This window comes from Oncorhynchus keta, unplaced genomic scaffold (genome assembly GCF_023373465.1).
Source record: "Oncorhynchus keta strain PuntledgeMale-10-30-2019 unplaced genomic scaffold, Oket_V2 Un_contig_5575_pilon_pilon, whole genome shotgun sequence".
In the NCBI taxonomy this organism is placed as follows: Eukaryota; Metazoa; Chordata; class Actinopteri; order Salmoniformes; family Salmonidae; genus Oncorhynchus; species Oncorhynchus keta.
The window spans coordinates 55,001-74,096 of NW_026288376.1; the positions used below are offsets into that span (position 1 = coordinate 55,001).

Here is a 19,096-nt window from a genome sequence, read left to right on the forward strand (position 1 = left end):
CTATATCTATCAGGTCATTAGAGGTATAGTGGGACTCAGCTGTTCCAGTCTATAGTCTATCAGGTCATTAGAGGTATAGTGGGACTCAGCTGTTCCAGTCTATATCTATCAGGTCATTAGAGGTATAGTGGGACTCAGCTGTTCATTAGAGGTATAGTGGGACTCAGCTGTTCCAGTCTATAACTATCAGGTCATTAGAGGTATAGTGGGACTCAGCTGTTCCAGTCTATAACTATCAGGTCATTAGAGGTATAGTGGGACTCAGCTGTTCCAGTCTATAGTCTATCAGGTCATTAGAGGTATAGTGGGACTCAGCTGTTCCAGTCTATATCTATCAGGTCATTAGAGGTATAGTGGGACTCAGCTGTTCCAGTCTATATCTATCAGGTCATTAGAGGTATAGTGGGACTCAGCTGTTCCAGTCTATAACTATCAGGTCATTAGAGGTATAGTGGGACTCAGCTGTTCCAGTCTATATCTATCAGGTCATTAGAGGTATAGTGGGACTCAGCTGTTCCAGTCTATAAGTCTATCAGGTCATTAGAGGTATAGTGGGACTCAGCTGTTCCAGTCTATATCTATCAGGTCATTAGAGGTATAGTGGGACTCAGCTGTTCCAGTCTATAACTATCAGGTCATTAGAGGTATAGTGGGACTCAGCTGTTCCAGTCTATAACTGAGTCTATCAGGTCATTAGAGGTATAGTGGGACTCAGCTGTTCCAGTCTATATCTATCAGGTCATTAGAGGTATAGTGGGACTCAGCTGTTCCAGTCTATAACTGAGTCTATCAGGTCATTAGAGGTATAGTGGGACTCAGCTGTTCCAGTCTATATCTATCAGGTCATTAGAGGTATAGTGGGACTCAGCTGTTCCAGTCTATAACTATCAGGTCATTAGAGGTATAGTGGGACTCAGCTGTTCCAGTCTATAACTATCAGGTCATTAGAGGTATAGTGGGACTCAGCTGTTCTAGTCTATAACTGAGTCTATCAGGTCATTAGAGGTATAGTGGGACTCAGCTGTTCCAGTCTATAACTGAGTCTATCAGGTCATTAGAGGTATAGTGGGACTCAGCTGTTCCAGTCTATATCTATCAGGTCATTAGAGGTATAGTGGGACTCAGCTGTTCCAGTCTATAACTGAGTCTATCAGGTCATTAGAGGTATAGTGGGACTCAGCTGTTCCAGTCTATATCTATCAGGTCATTAGAGGTATAGTGGGACTCAGCTGTTCCAGTCTATAACTGAGTCTATCAGGTCATTAGAGGTATAGTGGGACTCAGCTGTTCCAGTCTATATCTATCAGGTCATTAGAGGTATAGTGGGACTCAGCTGTTCCAGTCTATAACTATCAGGTCATTAGAGGTATAGTGGGACTCAGCTGTTCCAGTCTATATCTATCAGGTCATTAGAGGTATAGTGGGACTCAGCTGTTCCAGTCTATATCTATCAGGTCATTAGAGGTATAGTGGGACTCAGCTGTTCCAGTCTATATCTATCAGGTCATTAGAGGTATAGTGGGACTCAGCTGTTCCAGTCTATAACTATCAGGTCATTAGAGGTATAGTGGGACTCAGCTGTTCCAGTCTATATCTATCAGGTCATTAGAGGTATAGTGGGACTCAGCTGTTCCAGTCTATATCTATCAGGTCATTAGAGGTATAGTGGGACTCAGCTGTTCCAGTCTATAACTATCAGGTCATTAGAGGTATAGTGGGACTCAGCTGTTCCAGTCTATATCTATCAGGTCATTAGAGGTATAGTGGGACTCAGCTGTTCCAGTCTATATCTATCAGGTCATTAGAGGTATAGTGGGACTCAGCTGTTCCAGTCTATATCTATCAGGTCATTAGAGGTATAGTGGGACTCAGCTGTTCCAGTCTATATCTATCAGGTCATTAGAGGTATAGTGGGACTCAGCTGTTCCAGTCTATATCTATCAGGTCATTAGAGGTATAGTGGGACTCAGCTGTTCCAGTCTATAACTGAGTCAGGTCATTAGAGGTATAGTGGGACTCAGCTGTTCCAGTCTATATCTATCAGGTCATTAGAGGTATAGTGGGACTCAGCTGTTCCAGTCTATAACTGAGTCTATCAGGTCATTAGAGGTATAGTGGGACTCAGCTGTTCCAGTCTATATCTATCAGGTCATTAGAGGTATAGTGGGACTCAGCTGTTCCAGTCTATAACTATCAGGTCATTAGAGGTATAGTGGGACTCAGCTGTTCCAGTCTATATCTATCAGGTCATTAGAGGTATAGTGGGAGTCAGCTGTTCCAGTCTATAACTATCAGGTCATTAGAGGTATAGTGGGACTCAGCTGTTCCAGTCTATAACTGAGTCTATCAGGTCATTAGAGGTATAGTGGGACTCAGCTGTTCCAGTCTATATCTATCAGGTCATTAGAGGTATAGTGGGACTCAGCTGTTCCAGTCTATAACTGAGTCTATCAGGTCATTAGAGGTATAGTGGGACTCAGCTGTTCCAGTCTATATCTATCAGGTCATTAGAGGTATAGTGGGACTCAGCTGTTCCAGTCTATAACTATCAGGTCATTAGAGGTATAGTGGGACTCAGCTGTTCCAGTCTATAACTATCAGGTCATTAGAGGTATAGTGGGACTCAGCTGTTCCAGTCTATAACTATCAGGTCATTAGAGGTATAGTGGGACTCAGCTGTTCCAGTCTATAACTGAGTCTATCAGGTCATTAGAGGTATAGTGGGACTCAGCTGTTCCAGTCTATAACTGAGTCTATCAGGTCATTAGAGGTATAGTGGGACTCAGCTGTTCCAGTCTATAACTGAGTCTATCAGGTCATTAGAGGTATAGTGGGACTCAGCTGTTCCAGTCTATATCTATCAGGTCATTAGAGGTATAGTGGGACTCAGCTGTTCCAGTCTATATCTATCAGGTCATTAGAGGTATAGTGGGACTCAGCTGTTCCAGTCTATAACTGAGTCTATTAGGTCATTAGAGGTATAGTGGGACTCAGCTGTTCCAGTCTATATCTATCAGGTCATTAGAGGTATAGTGGGACTCAGCTGTTCCAGTCTATAACTGAGTCTATCAGGTCATTAGAGGTATAGTGGGACTCAGCTGTTCCAGTCTATATCTATCAGGTCATTAGAGGTATAGTGGGACTCAGCTGTTCCAGTCTATAACTATCAGGTCATTAGAGGTATAGTGGGACTCAGCTGTTCCAGTCTATATCTATCAGGTCATTAGAGGTATAGTGGGACTCAGCTGTTCCAGTCTATATCTATCAGGTCATTAGAGGTATAGTGGGACTCAGCTGTTCCAGTCTATACTATCTATCAGGTCATTAGAGGTATAGTGGGACTCAGCTGTTCCAGTCTATAACTATCAGGTCATTAGAGGTATAGTGGGACTCAGCTGTTCCAGTCTATATCTATCAGGTCATTAGAGGTATAGTGGGACTCAGCTGTTCCAGTCTATATCTATCAGGTCATTAGAGGTATAGTGGGACTCAGCTGTTCCAGTCTATATCTATCAGGTCATTAGAGGTATAGTGGGACTCAGCTGTTCCAGTCTATATCTATCAGGTCATTAGAGGTATAGTGGGACTCAGCTGTTCCAGTCTATATCTATCAGGTCATTAGAGGTATAGTGGGACTCAGCTGTTCCAGTCTATAACTGAGTCTATCAGGTCATTAGAGGTATAGTGGGACTCAGCTGTTCCAGTCTATATCTATCAGGTCATTAGAGGTATAGTGGGACTCAGCTGTTCCAGTCTATAACTATCAGGTCATTAGAGGTATAGTGGGACTCAGCTGTTCCAGTCTATAACTGAGTCTATCAGGTCATTAGAGGTATAGTGGGACTCAGCTGTTCCAGTCTATATCTATCAGGTCATTAGAGGTATAGTGGGACTCAGCTGTTCCAGTCTATATCTATCAGGTCATTAGAGGTATAGTGGGACTCAGCTGTTCCAGTCTATATCTATCAGGTCATTAGAGGTATAGTGGGACTCAGCTGTTCCAGTCTATATCTATCAGGTCATTAGAGGTATAGTGGGACTCAGCTGTTCCAGTCTATAACTGAGTCTATCAGGTCATTAGAGGTATAGTGGGACTCAGCTGTTCCAGTCTATATCTATCAGGTCATTAGAGGTATAGTGGGACTCAGCTGTTCCAGTCTATATCTATCAGGTCATTAGAGGTATAGTGGGACTCAGCTGTTCCAGTCTATAACTATCAGGTCATTAGAGGTATAGTGGGACTCAGCTGTTCCAGTCTATAACTATCAGGTCATTAGAGGTATAGTGGGACTCAGCTGTTCCAGTCTATATCTATCAGGTCATTAGAGGTATAGTGGGACTCAGCTGTTCCAGTCTATATCTATCAGGTCATTAGAGGTATAGTGGGACTCAGCTGTTCCAGTCTATAACTATCAGGTCATTAGAGGTATAGTGGGACTCAGCTGTTCGAGTCTATAACTGAGTCTATCAGGTCATTAGAGGTATAGTGGGTCTCAGCTGTTCCAGTCTATAACTGAGTCTATTAGGTCATTAGATGTATAGTGAGACTCAGCTGTTCCAGTCTATAACTGAGTCTATCAGGTCATTAGAGGTATAGTGGGTCTCAGCTGTTCCAGTCTATAACTGAGTCTATTAGGTCATTAGAGGTATAGTGGGACTCAGCTGTTCCAGTCTATAACTGAGTCTATTAGGTCATTAGAGGTATAGTGGGACTCAGCTGTTCCAGTCTATATCTATCAGGTCATTAGAGGTATAGTGGGACTCAGCTGTTCCAGTCTATAACTGAGTCTATCAGGTCATTAGAGGTATAGTGGGACTCAGCTGTTCCAGTCTATAACTAGTCTATCAGGTCATTAGAGGTATAGTGGGACTCAGCTGTTCCAGTCTATAACTGAGTCTATTAGGTCATTAGAGGTATAGTGGGACTCAGCTGTTCCAGTCTATATCTATCAGGTCATTAGAGGTATAGTGGGACTCAGCTGTTCCAGTCTATAACTGAGTCTATCAGGTCATTAGAGGTATAGTGGGACTCAGCTGTTCCAGTCTATAACTGAGTCTATCAGGTCATTAGAGGTATAGTGGGACTCAGCTGTTCCAGTCTATATCTATTAGGTCATTAGGGGTATAGTGGGACTCAGCTGTTCTAGTCTATAACTGAGTCTATCAGGTCATTAGAGGTATAGTGGGACTCAGCTGTTCCAGTCTATAACTGAGTCTATCAGGTCATTAGAGGTATAGTGGGACTCAGCTGTTCCAGTCTATAACTGAGTCTATCAGGTCATTAGGGGTATAGTGGGACTCAGCTGTTCCAGTCTATATCTATCAGGTCATTAGAGGTATAGTGGGACTCAGCTGTTCCAGTCTATAACTGAGTCTATCAGGTCATTAGAGGTATAGTGGGACTCAGCTGTTCCAGTCTATATATATCAGGTCATTAGGGGTATAGTGGGACTCAGCTGTTCCAGTCTATAACTATCAGGTCATTAGAGGTATAGTGGGACTCAGCTGTTCCAGTCTATAACTATCAGGTCATTAGAGGTATAGTGGGACTCAGCTGTTCCAGTCTATAACTATCAGGTCATTAGAGGTATAGTGGGACTCAGCTGTTCCAGTCTATATCTATCAGGTCATTAGAGGTATAGTGGGACTCAGCTGTTCCAGTCTATATCTATCAGGTCATTAGAGGTATAGTGGGACTCAGCTGTTCCAGTCTATATCTATCAGGTCATTAGAGGTATAGTGGGACTCAGCTGTTCCAGTCTATAACTATCAGGTCATTAGAGGTATAGTGGGACTCAGCTGTTCCAGTCTATAACTATCAGGTCATTAGAGGTATAGTGGGACTCAGCTGTTCCAGTCTATAACTATCAGGTCATTAGAGGTATAGTGGGACTCAGCTGTTCCAGTCTATAACTGAGTCTATTAGGTCATTAGGGGTATAGTGGGACTCAGCTGTTCCAGTCTATATCTATCAGGTCATTAGGGGTATAGTGGGACTCAGCTGTTCCAGTCTATAACTGAGTCTATCAGGTCATTAGAGGTATAGTGGGACTCAGCTGTTCCAGTCTATATCTATCAGGTCATTAGAGGTATAGTGGGACTCAGCTGTTCCAGTCTATATCTATCAGGTCATTAGAGGTATAGTGGGACTCAGCTGTTCCAGTCTATAACTATCAGGTCATTAGAGGTATAGTGGGACTCAGCTGTTCCAGTCTATAACTATCAGGTCATTAGGGGTATAGTGGGACTCAGCTGTTCTAGTCTATAACTGAGTCTATTAGGTCATTAGGGGTATAGTGGGACTCAGCTGTTCCAGTCTATAACTGAGTCTATCAGGTCATTAGAGGTATAGTGGGACTCAGCTGTTCCAGTCTATATCTATCAGGTCATTAGAGGTATAGTGGGACTCAGCTGTTCAGTCTATAACTGAGTCTATCAGGTCATTAGAGGTATAGTGGGACTCAGCTGTTCCAGTCTATATCTATCAGGTCATTAGAGGTATAGTGGGACTCAGCTGTTCCAGTCTATAACTGAGTCTATCAGGTCATTAGAGGTATAGTGGGACTCAGCTGTTCCAGTCTATATCTATCAGGTCATTAGAGGTATAGTGGGTCTCAGCTGTTCCAGTCTATAACTGAGTCTATTAGGTCATTAGAGGTATAGTGGGACTCAGCTGTTCCAGTCTATATCTATCAGGTCATTAGAGGTATAGTGGGACTCAGCTGTTCCAGTCTATAACTATCAGGTCATTAGGGGTATAGTGGGACTCAGCTGTTCCAGTCTATATCTATCAGGTCATTAGAGGTATAGTGGGACTCAGCTGTTCTAGTCTATATCTATCAGGTCATTAGAGGTATAGTGGGACTCAGCTGTTCCAGTCTATATCTATCAGGTCATTAGAGGTATAGTGGGACTCAGCTGTTCCAGTCTATAACTATCAGGTCATTAGAGGTATAGTGGGACTCAGCTGTTCCAGTCTATATCTATCAGGTCATTAGAGGTATAGTGGGACTCAGCTGTTCCAGTCTATATCTATCAGGTCATTAGAGGTATAGTGGGACTCAGCTGTTCCAGTCTATAACTATCAGGTCATTAGAGGTATAGTGGGACTCAGCTGTTCCAGTCTATAACTATCAGGTCATTAGGGGTATAGTGGGACTCAGCTGTTCCAGTCTATATCTATCAGGTCATTAGAGGTATAGTGGGACTCAGCTGTTCCAGTCTATAACTATCAGGTCATTAGAGGTATAGTGGGACTCAGCTGTTCCAGTCTATATCTATCAGGTCATTAGAGGTATAGTGGGACTCAGCTGTTCCAGTCTATAACTATCAGGTCATTAGAGGTATAGTGAGACTCAGCTGTTCCAGTCTATAACTAGTCTATTAGGTCATTAGAGGTATAGTGGGACTCAGCTGTTCCAGTCTATATCTATCAGGTCATTAGAGGTATAGTGGGACTCAGCTGTTCCAGTCTATAACTGAGTCTATCAGGTCATTAGAGGTATAGTGGGTCTCAGCTGTTCCAGTCTATAACTGAGTCTATCAGGTCATTAGAGGTATAGTGGGACTCAGCTGTTCCAGTCTATAACTGAGTCTATCAGGTCATTAGAGGTATAGTGGGACTCAGCTGTTCCAGTCTATATCTATCAGGTCATTAGAGGTATAGTGGGACTCAGCTGTTCCAGTCTATAACTGAGTCTATCAGGTCATTAGAGGTATAGTGGGTCTCAGCTGTTCCAGTCTATAACTGAGTCTATTAGGTCATTAGAGGTATAGTGGGACTCAGCTGTTCCAGTCTATATCTATCAGGTCATTAGAGGTATAGTGGGACTCAGCTGTTCCAGTCTATAACTGAGTCTATCAGGTCATTAGAGGTATAGTGGGTCTCAGCTGTTCCAGTCTGTAACTGAGTCTATCAGGTCATTAGAGGTATAGTGGGTCTCAGCTGTTCCAGTCTATAACTGAGTCTATCAGGTCATTAGAGGTATAGTGGGACTCAGCTGTTCTAGTCTATATCTATCAGGTCATTAGAGGTATAGTGGGACTCAGCTGTTCCAGTCTATAACTGAGTCTATCAGGTCATTAGAGGTATAGTGGGACTCAGCTGTTCCAGTCTATATCTATCAGGTCATTAGAGGTATAGTGGGACTCAGCTGTTCCAGTCTATAACTATCAGGTCATTAGAGGTATAGTGGGACTCAGCTGTTCCAGTCTATAACTATCAGGTCATTAGAGGTATAGTGGGACTCAGCTGTTCCAGTCTATAACTATCAGGTCATTAGAGGTATAGTGGGACTCAGCTGTTCCAGTCTATATCTATCAGGTCATTAGAGGTATAGTGGGACTCAGCTGTTCCAGTCTATATCTATCAGGTCATTAGAGGTATAGTGGGACTCAGCTGTTCCAGTCTATATCTATCAGGTCATTAGAGGTATAGTGGGACTCAGCTGTTCCAGTCTATAACTATCAGGTCATTAGAGGTATAGTGGGACTCAGCTGTTCCAGTCTATATCTATCAGGTCATTAGAGGTATAGTGGGACTCAGCTGTTCCAGTCTATAACTATCAGGTCATTAGAGGTATAGTGGGACTCAGCTGTTCTAGTCTATAACTGAGTCTATCAGGTCATTAGAGGTATAGTGGGACTCAGCTGTTCCAGCTATATCTATCAGGTCATTAGAGGTATAGTGGGACTCAGCTGTTCCAGTCTATATCTATCAGGTCATTAGAGGTATAGTGGGACTCAGCTGTTCCAGTCTATATCTATCAGGTCATTAGAGGTATAGTGGGACTCAGCTGTTCCAGTCTATAACTATCAGGTCATTAGAGGTATAGTGGGACTCAGCTGTTCCAGTCTATATCTATCAGGTCATTAGAGGTATAGTGGGAGTCAGCTGTTCCAGTCTATAACTATCAGGTCATTAGAGGTATAGTGGGACTCAGCTGTTCTAGTCTATAACTGAGTCTATCAGGTCATTAGAGGTATAGTGGGTCTCAGCTGTTCCAGTCTATAACTGAGTCTATCAGGTCATTAGAGGTATAGTGGGACTCAGCTGTTCCAGTCTATAACTGAGTCTATCAGGTCATTAGAGGTATAGTGGGACTCAGCTGTTCTAGTCTATAACTGAGTCTATCAGGTCATTAGAGGTATAGTGGGACTCAGCTGTTCCAGTCTATATCTATCAGGTCATTAGAGGTATAGTGGGACTCAGCTGTTCCAGTCTATAACTGAGTCTATCAGGTCATTAGAGGTATAGTGGGACTCAGCTGTTCCAGTCTATATCTATCAGGTCATTAGAGGTATAGTGGGACTCAGCTGTTCCAGTCTATAACTGAGTCTATTAGGTCATTAGAGGTATAGTGGGACTCAGCTGTTCCAGTCTATATCTATCAGGTCATTAGAGGTATAGTGGGACTCAGCTGTTCCAGTCTATAACTATCAGGTCATTAGAGGTATAGTGGGACTCAGCTGTTCCAGTCTATATCTATCAGGTCATTAGAGGTATAGTGGGACTCAGCTGTTCTAGTCTATATCTATCAGGTCATTAGAGGTATAGTGGGACTCAGCTGTTCCAGTCTATATCTATCAGGTCATTAGAGGTATAGTGGGACTCAGCTGTTCCAGTCTATATCTATCAGGTCATTAGAGGTATAGTGGGACTCAGCTGTTCCAGTCTATATCTATCAGGTCATTAGAGGTATAGTGGGACTCAGCTGTTCCAGTCTATATCTATCAGGTCATTAGAGGTATAGTGGGACTCAGCTGTTCCAGTCTATAACTATCAGGTCATTAGAGGTATAGTGGGACTCAGCTGTTCCAGTCTATAACTATCAGGTCATTAGAGGTATAGTGGGACTCAGCTGTTCCAGTCTATATCTATCAGGTCATTAGAGGTATAGTGGGACTCAGCTGTTCCAGTCTATATCTATCAGGTCATTAGAGGTATAGTGGGACTCAGCTGTTCCAGTCTATATCTATCAGGTCATTAGAGGTATAGTGGGACTCAGCTGTTCCAGTCTATAACTATCAGGTCATTAGAGGTATAGTGGGACTCAGCTGTTCCAGTCTATAACTGAGTCTATTAGGTCATTAGGGGTATAGTGGGACTCAGCTGTTCCAGTCTATATCTATCAGGTCATTAGGGGTATAGTGGGACTCAGCTGTTCCAGTCTATAACTGAGTCTATCAGGTCATTAGAGGTATAGTGGGACTCAGCTGTTCCAGTCTATATCTATCAGGTCATTAGAGGTATAGTGGGACTCAGCTGTTCCAGTCTATAACTGAGTCTATCAGGTCATTAGAGGTATAGTGGGACTCAGCTGTTCCAGTCTATATCTATCAGGTCATTAGAGGTATAGTGGGACTCAGCTGTTCCAGTCTATAACTGAGTCTATCAGGTCATTAGAGGTATAGTGGGACTCAGCTGTTCCAGTCTATAACTATCAGGTCATTAGAGGTATAGTGGGACTCAGCTGTTCCAGTCTATAACTGAGTCTATTAGGTCATTAGAGGTATAGTGGGACTCAGCTGTTCCAGTCTATATCTATCAGGTCATTAGGGTATAGTGGGACTCAGCTGTTCCAGTCTATAACTGAGTCTATCAGGTCATTAGAGGTATAGTGGGACTCAGCTGTTCCAGTCTATAACTATCAGGTCATTAGAGGTATAGTGGGACTCAGCTGTTCCAGTCTATATCTATCAGGTCATTAGAGGTATAGTGGGACTCAGCTGTTCCAGTCTATAACTATCAGGTCATTAGAGGTATAGTGGGACTCAGCTGTTCCAGTCTATAACTATCAGGTCATTAGAGGTATAGTGGGACTCAGCTGTTCCAGTCTATAACTATCAGGTCATTAGAGGTATAGTGGGACTCAGCTGTTCTAGTCTATAACTGAGTCTATCAGGTCATTAGAGGTATAGTGGGTCTCAGCTGTTCCAGTCTATAACTGAGTCTATCAGGTCATTAGAGGTATAGTGGGACTCAGCTGTTCCAGTCTATAACTGAGTCTATCAGGTCATTAGAGGTATAGTGGGACTCAGCTGTTCTAGTCTATAACTGAGTCTATCAGGTCATTAGAGGTATAGTGGGACTCAGCTGTTCCAGTCTATATCTATCAGGTCATTAGAGGTATAGTGGGACTCAGCTGTTCCAGTCTATATCTATCAGGTCATTAGAGGTATAGTGGGACTCAGCTGTTCCAGTCTATATCTATCAGGTCATTAGAGGTATAGTGGGACTCAGCTGTTCCAGTCTATAACTGAGTCTATTAGGTCATTAGAGGTATAGTGGGACTCAGCTGTTCCAGTCTATATCTATCAGGTCATTAGAGGTATAGTGGGACTCAGCTGTTCCAGTCTATAACTATCAGGTCATTAGAGGTATAGTGGGACTCAGCTGTTCCAGTCTATATCTATCAGGTCATTAGAGGTATAGTGGGACTCAGCTGTTCTAGTCTATATCTATCAGGTCATTAGAGGTATAGTGGGACTCAGCTGTTCCAGTCTATATCTATCAGGTCATTAGAGGTATAGTGGGACTCAGCTGTTCCAGTCTATATCTATCAGGTCATTAGAGGTATAGTGGGACTCAGCTGTTCCAGTCTATATCTATCAGGTCATTAGAGGTATAGTGGGACTCAGCTGTTCCAGTCTATATCTATCAGGTCATTAGAGGTATAGTGGGACTCAGCTGTTCCAGTCTATAACTATCAGGTCATTAGAGGTATAGTGGGACTCAGCTGTTCCAGTCTATAACTATCAGGTCATTAGAGGTATAGTGGGACTCAGCTGTTCCAGTCTATATCTATCAGGTCATTAGAGGTATAGTGGGACTCAGCTGTTCCAGTCTATAACTATCAGGTCATTAGAGGTATAGTGGGACTCAGCTGTTCCAGTCTATATCTATCAGGTCATTAGAGGTATAGTGGGACTCAGCTGTTCCAGTCTATAACTATCAGGTCATTAGAGGTATAGTGAGACTCAGCTGTTCCAGTCTATAACTGAGTCAGGTCATTAGAGGTATAGTGGGACTCAGCTGTTCCAGTCTATATCTATCAGGTCATTAGAGGTATAGTGGGACTCAGCTGTTCCAGTCTATAACTGAGTCTATCAGGTCATTAGAGGTATAGTGGGACTCAGCTGTTCCAGTCTATATCTATCAGGTCATTAGAGGTATAGTGGGACTCAGCTGTTCCAGTCTATAACTATCAGGTCATTAGAGGTATAGTGGGACTCAGCTGTTCCAGTCTATATCTATCAGGTCATTAGAGGTATAGTGGGACTCAGCTGTTCCAGTCTATATCTATCAGGTCATTAGAGGTATAGTGGGACTCAGCTGTTCCAGTCTATAACTGAGTCTATCAGGTCATTAGAGGTATAGTGGGACTCAGCTGTTCCAGTCTATAACTGAGTCTATCAGGTCATTAGGGGTATAGTGGGACTCAGCTGTTCCAGTCTATAACTGAGTCTATCAGGTCATTAGAGGTATAGTGGGACTCAGCTGTTCCAGTCTATAACTGAGTCTATCAGGTCATTAGAGGTATAGTGGGACTCAGCTGTTCCAGTCCATATCTATTAGGTCATTAGAGGTATAGTGGGACTCAGCTGTTCCAGTCTATAACTGAGTCTATTAGGTCATTAGGGGTATAGTGGGACTCAGCTGTTCCAGTCTATATCTATCAGGTCATTAGAGGTATAGTGGGACTCAGCTGTTCCAGTCTATATCTATTAGGTCATTAGAGGTATAGTGGGACTCAGCTGTTCCAGTCTATATCTATCAGGTCATTAGAGGTATAGTGGGACTCAGCTGTTCCAGTCTATATCTATCAGGTCATTAGAGGTATAGTGGGACTCAGCTGTTCCAGTCTATATCTATCAGGTCATTAGAGGTATAGTGGGACTCAGCTGTTCCAGTCTATATCTATCAGGTCATTAGAGGTATAGTGGGACTCAGCTGTTCCAGTCTATATCTATCAGGTCATTAGAGGTATAGTGGGACTCAGCTGTTCCAGTCTATAACTATCAGGTCATTAGAGGTATAGTGGGACTCAGCTGTTCCAGTCTATATCTATCAGGTCATTAGAGGTATAGTGGGACTCAGCTGTTCCAGTCTATATCTATCAGGTCATTAGAGGTATAGTGGGACTCAGCTGTTCCAGTCTATAACTATCAGGTCATTAGAGGTATAGTGGGACTCAGCTGTTCTAGTCTATAACTGAGTCTATTAGGTCATTAGGGGTATAGTGGGACTCAGCTGTTCCAGTCTATAACTGAGTCTATCAGGTCATTAGAGGTATAGTGGGACTCAGCTGTTCCAGTCTATATCTATCAGGTCATTAGAGGTATAGTGGGACTCAGCTGTTCCAGTCTATATCTATCAGGTCATTAGAGGTATAGTGGGACTCAGCTGTTCCAGTCTATATCTATCAGGTCATTAGAGGTATAGTGGGACTCAGCTGTTCCAGTCTATATCTATCAGGTCATTAGAGGTATAGTGGGACTCAGCTGTTCTAGTCTATAACTGAGTCTATCAGGTCATTAGAGGTATAGTGGGACTCAGCTGTTCCAGTCTATATCTATCAGGTCATTAGAGGTATAGTGGGACTAGCTGTTCCAGTCTATAACTATCAGGTCATTAGGGGTATAGTGGGACTCAGCTGTTCCAGTCTATAACTGAGTCTATCAGGTCATTAGAGGTATAGTGGGACTCAGCTGTTCCAGTCTATATCTATCAGGTCATTAGAGGTATAGTGGGACTCAGCTGTTCCAGTCTATATCTATCAGGTCATTAGAGGTATAGTGGGACTCAGCTGTTCCAGTCTATATCTATCAGGTCATTAGAGGTATAGTGGGACTCAGCTGTTCCAGTCTATATCTATCAGGTCATTAGGGGTATAGTGGGACTCAGCTGTTCCAGTCTATAACTGAGTCTATCAGGTCATTAGAGGTATAGTGGGACTCAGCTGTTCCAGTCTATATATATCAGGTCATTAGGGGTATAGTGGGACTCAGCTGTTCCAGTCTATAACTATCAGGTCATTAGAGGTATAGTGGGACTCAGCTGTTCCAGTCTATAACTATCAGGTCATTAGAGGTATAGTGGGACTCAGCTGTTCCAGTCTATAACTATCAGGTCATTAGAGGTATAGTGGGACTCAGCTGTTCCAGTCTATATCTATCAGGTCATTAGAGGTATAGTGGGACTCAGCTGTTCCAGTCTATATCTATCAGGTCATTAGAGGTATAGTGGGACTCAGCTGTTCCAGTCTATAACTATCAGGTCATTAGAGGTATAGTGGGACTCAGCTGTTCGAGTCTATAACTGAGTCTATCAGGTCATTAGAGGTATAGTGGGACTCAGCTGTTCCAGTCTATAACTGAGTCTATCAGGTCATTAGAGGTATAGTGGGACTCAGCTGTTCCAGTCTATAACTGAGTCTATCAGGTCATTAGAGGTATAGTGGGACTCAGCTGTTCCAGTCTATAACTGAGTCTATCAGGTCATTAGAGGTATAGTGGGACTCAGCTGTTCCAGTCTATAACTGAGTCTATCAGGTCATTAGAGGTATAGTGGGACTCAGCTGTTCCAGTCTATATCTATCAGGTCATTAGAGGTATAGTGGGACTCAGCTGTTCCAGTCTATAACTGAGTCTATCAGGTCATTAGAGGTATAGTGGGACTCAGCTGTTCCAGTCTATAACTGAGTCTATCAGGTCATTAGAGGTATAGTGGGACTCAGCTGTTCCAGTCTATAACTGAGTCTATTAGGTCATTAGAGGTATAGTGGGACTCAGCTGTTCCAGTCTATATCTATCAGGTCATTAGAGGTATAGTGGGACTCAGCTGTTCCAGTCTATAACTGAGTCTATCAGGTCATTAGAGGTATAGTGGGACTCAGCTGTTCCAGTCTATAACTGAGTCTATCAGGTCATTAGAGGTATAGTGGGACTCAGCTGTTCCAGTCTATATCTATCAGGTCATTAGAGGTATAGTGGGTCTCAGCTGTTCCAGTCTAACTGAGTCTATCAGGTCATTAGAGGTATAGTGGGACTCAGCTGTTCCAGTCTATAACTGAGTCTATCAGGTCATTAGAGGTATAGTGGGACTCAGCTGTTCCAGTCTATAACTGAGTCTATCAGGTCATTAGAGGTATAGTGGGACTCAGCTGTTCCAGTCTATAACTATCAGGTCATTAGAGGTATAGTGGGACTCAGCTGTTCCAGTCTATAACTATCAGGTCATTAGAGGTATAGTGGGTCTCAGCTGTTCCAGTCTATAACTGAGTCTATCAGGTCATTAGAGGTATAGTGGGTCTCAGCTGTTCCAGTCTATAACTGAGTCTATTAGGTCATTAGAGGTATAGTGGGACTCAGCTGTTCCAGTCTATAACTATCAGGTCATTAGAGGTATAGTGGGACTCAGCTGTTCCAGTCTATAACTATCAGGTCATTAGAGGTATAGTGGGTCTCAGCTGTTCCAGTCTATAACTGAGTCTATCAGGTCATTAGAGGTATAGTGGGTCTCAGCTGTTCCAGTCTATAACTGAGTCTATCAGGTCATTAGAGGTATAGTGGGACTCAGCTGTTCCAGTCTATATCTATCAGGTCATTAGAGGTATAGTGGGACTCAGCTGTTCCAGTCTATAACTATCAGGTCATTAGAGGTATAGTGGGACTCAGCTGTTCCAGTCTATATCTATCAGGTCATTAGAGGTATAGTGGGACTCAGCTGTTCCAGTCTATAACTGAGTCTATCAGGTCATCTGAACTGATAATTCAGCATTGTATCATATTGTGAGTTCACCAGGTATTTCCAATACACCATTTCCACAGGCATCGCATGGACCCCAGATGAAAATGGTGTCGTCACGTTTGACTGCAGGAACAGAAACTGGTGAGTTCCTAAATCTGCATCCCAAATGGCACCCTATTCCCTACATAGAGCCCTGGTCAACAGTAGTCCACTATGTAGGGAATAGGGCCCTGGTCAACAGTAGTCCACTATGTAGGGAATAGGGCCCTGGTCAACAGTAGTACACTATATAGGGAATAGGGCCCTGGTCAACAGTAGTACAGTATGTAGGGAATAGGGCTCTGGTCAACAGTAGTACAGTATATAGGGAATAGGGCTCTGGTCAACAGTAGTACAGTATATAGGGAATAGGGCTCTGGTCAACAGTAGTACACTATGTAGGGAATAGGGCTCTGGTCAACAGTAGTGCACTATGTAGGGAATAGGGCTCTGGTCAACAGTAGTACAGTATGTAGGGAATAGGGCTCTGGTCAACAGTAGTACAGTATATAGGGAATAGGGCTCTGGTCAACAGTAGTGCACTATATAGGGCTCTGGTCTAAAGTAGTACACTATATATGGAATTGGGCCCTGGTCTACAGTAGTGCACTATATAGGGAATAGGGCTCTGTACTAAAGTAGTGCACTATATAGGGAATAGGGCTCTGGTCTAAAGTAGTGCACTATATAGGGAATAGGGCTCTGGTCTAAAGTAGTGCACTATATAGGGAATAGGGCTCTGGTCTACAGTAGTCCACTATATAGGGAATAGGGCTCTGGTCTAAAGTAGTGCACTATATAGGGAATAGGGCTCTGGTCTAAAGTAGTACACTATATAGGGAATAGGGCTCTGGTCTAAAGTAGTGCACTATATAGGGAATAGGGCTCTGGTCTAAAGTAGTGCACTATATAGGGAATAGGGCTCTGGTCTAAAGTAGTACACTATATAGGGAATAGGGCTCTGGTCTAAAGTAGTGCACTATATAGGGAATAGGGCTCTGGTCTAAAGTAGTACACTATATAGGGAATAGGGTTGAATTTGGGGCGTCGTGCAGCCCCATATCTGCCTGTCTTCCTGCTCTGAGAGCCTTTTTGTTAGGAGGAAAGAGGAAGTCATCTGGGAGTATTTCCTGTGTGAGCCTGTAGTAATGAGGAAGTAATCTGTTAGATTCCCTGAACCCAGCAGTTCCTTGGCTATCAGTTCACTAATCTGTTATTTCGGTGACTGGCCGTCTGTCCTTGGTCTGTAGGGAGTTACAACCCCCACGCTGCTGCCACCTGATAGGCTGGCTATTACCATCCCTGGGTCTGGTGGTCACGGCAACCTGAACAGCAGGTCCCGTGGGGAAAACAAGTGTCCGGGTCAAAGGGTCACTATTGAGGAGTAATTTGTGGTCTGTCCTGTCCGTTTTGACAGCGTAGATTAGGTCCGTTACGGTCTAACTAAATGTAGAGCGGAGCTGGAATCACACTCTCTGGATGAGGTGTTGCCCTGGCTGAGGAACGAGGATTGGAAAGGTCTGGTAGCTTTCACTAAATCCCCAGGTTTCCCAGGAATCCCAGGTGGATACTTCTCGGGTGTCCTGTTTATTCACTCTGAGGGTGGCTTGACGTCGAAACGTTTTTTCCACACTTTTGTTTATGTACTTTTCTGTACAATGCACTTTTTGGGCCTCATGATGTCTCAATACATCATCTCTACTTTTGCATAATAGCCTCAGTTTAGGATTCTTCCTAATTTGGTATAAAAGGACCTTAAACCTTTTTACTGCAGTGGGGAAATCAGGGTCACACAGAGTGTTTCTTGGTCTTAAACAAATCTACGTTGAAACAAAATGTACACCTCACACACGAGGTTATGGGCTTAACAGAAAGAAAACACCTGTATCATGTCAGATATAGAGTTGAAATGTATTACATGTTGAGTTTACTTCCCAATATTACACTTTAAATACATCACAGAAGACTGAAGCATAACACAACTGTTTGACATAGAAACACCTGATTTTCGGCATTTAAAAAAAAAGTTTATTCGTTTTCAAAAATATGAATAACATTCCACACATGAGGCAACTCGGTCATTTGACTGCAGGAGAGGAGCCAGACAGTCCCTCAGTCTTGGATGTTGAGTGTCCTCAGTCTTGGATGTAGAGTACCCTCAGTCTTGGATGTAGAGTGCCCTCAGTCTTGGATGTAGAGTGTCCCTCAGTCTTGGATGTAGAGTGTCCCTCAGTCTTGGATGTAGAGTGTCCCTCAGTCTTGGATGTAGAGTGTCCCTCAGTCTTGGATGTAGAGTGTCCTCAGTCTTGGATGTAGAGTGTCCTCAGTCTTGGATGTAGAGTGTCCTCAGTCTTGGATATTGAGAGTGCCCCTCAGTCTTGGATTTAGAGTGTCCCTCAGTCTTGGATGTTGAGAGTGTCCTCCGTCTTGGATGTTGAGAGTGTCCTCCGTCTTGGATGTTGAGAGTGTCCCTCAGTCTTGGATGTTGAGAGTGTCCCTCAGTCTTGGATGTAGAGTGTCCTCAGTCTTGGATGTTGAGAGTGTCCTCAGTCTTGGATGTTGAGAGTGTCCCCCAGTCTTGGAAGTTGAGAGTGTCCTCAGTCTTGGATGTTGAGTGTCCTCAGTCTTGGATGATGAGAGTGTCCTCAGTCTTGGATGTAGAGTGTCCTCAGTCTTGGATGATGAGTGTCCTCAGTCTTGGATGTAGAGTGTCCTCAGTCTTGGATGTAGAGTGTCCTCAGTCTTGGATGTAGAGTGTCCTCAGTCTTGGATGTAGAGTGTCCCTCAGTCTTGGATGTAGAGTGTCCCTCAGTCTTGGATGTAGAGTGTCCCTCAGTCTTGGATGTAGAGTGTCCCTCAGTCTTGGATGTAGAGTGTCCCTCAGTATTGGATGTAGAGTGTCCCTCAGTCTTGGATGTAGAGTGTCCTCAGTATTGGATGTTGAGAGTGTCCTCAGTCTTGGATGTTGAGAGTGTCCTCAGTCTTGGATATTGAGTGTCCTCAGTCTTGGATATTGAGTGTCCTCAGTCTTGGATGTTGAGTGTCCTCAGTCTTGGATGTTGAGTGTCCTCAGTCTTGGATGTTGAGTGTCCTCAGTCTTGGATGTTGAGTGTCCTCAGTCTTGGATGTTGAGTGTCCTCAGTCTTGGATGTTGAGTGTCCTCAGTCTTGGATGTTGAGTGTCCTCAGTCTTGGATATTGAGAGTGTCCTCAGTCTTGGATGTTGAGTGTCCTCAGTCTTGGATGTTGAGTGTCCTCAGTCTTGGATGTTGAGTGTCCTCAGTCTTGGATGTTGAGTGTCCTCAGT

At 43.5% G+C, this 19,096-nt stretch overlaps 1 protein-coding gene across 1 annotated transcript in view; it reads left to right on the forward strand.

Annotated features, from left to right (window-relative positions):
- LOC127925440 (voltage-dependent calcium channel subunit alpha-2/delta-4-like) overlaps nt 1-19,096 on the forward strand; it is a 68,384-nt gene that overhangs the window by 3,631 nt on the left and 45,657 nt on the right. The window contains exon 2 of the mRNA XM_052510311.1: nt 15,832-15,892. Within this exon, the coding sequence (XP_052366271.1) occupies nt 15,832-15,892 (61 nt within the window). The remainder of the gene's footprint in view (nt 1-15,831; nt 15,893-19,096) is intronic.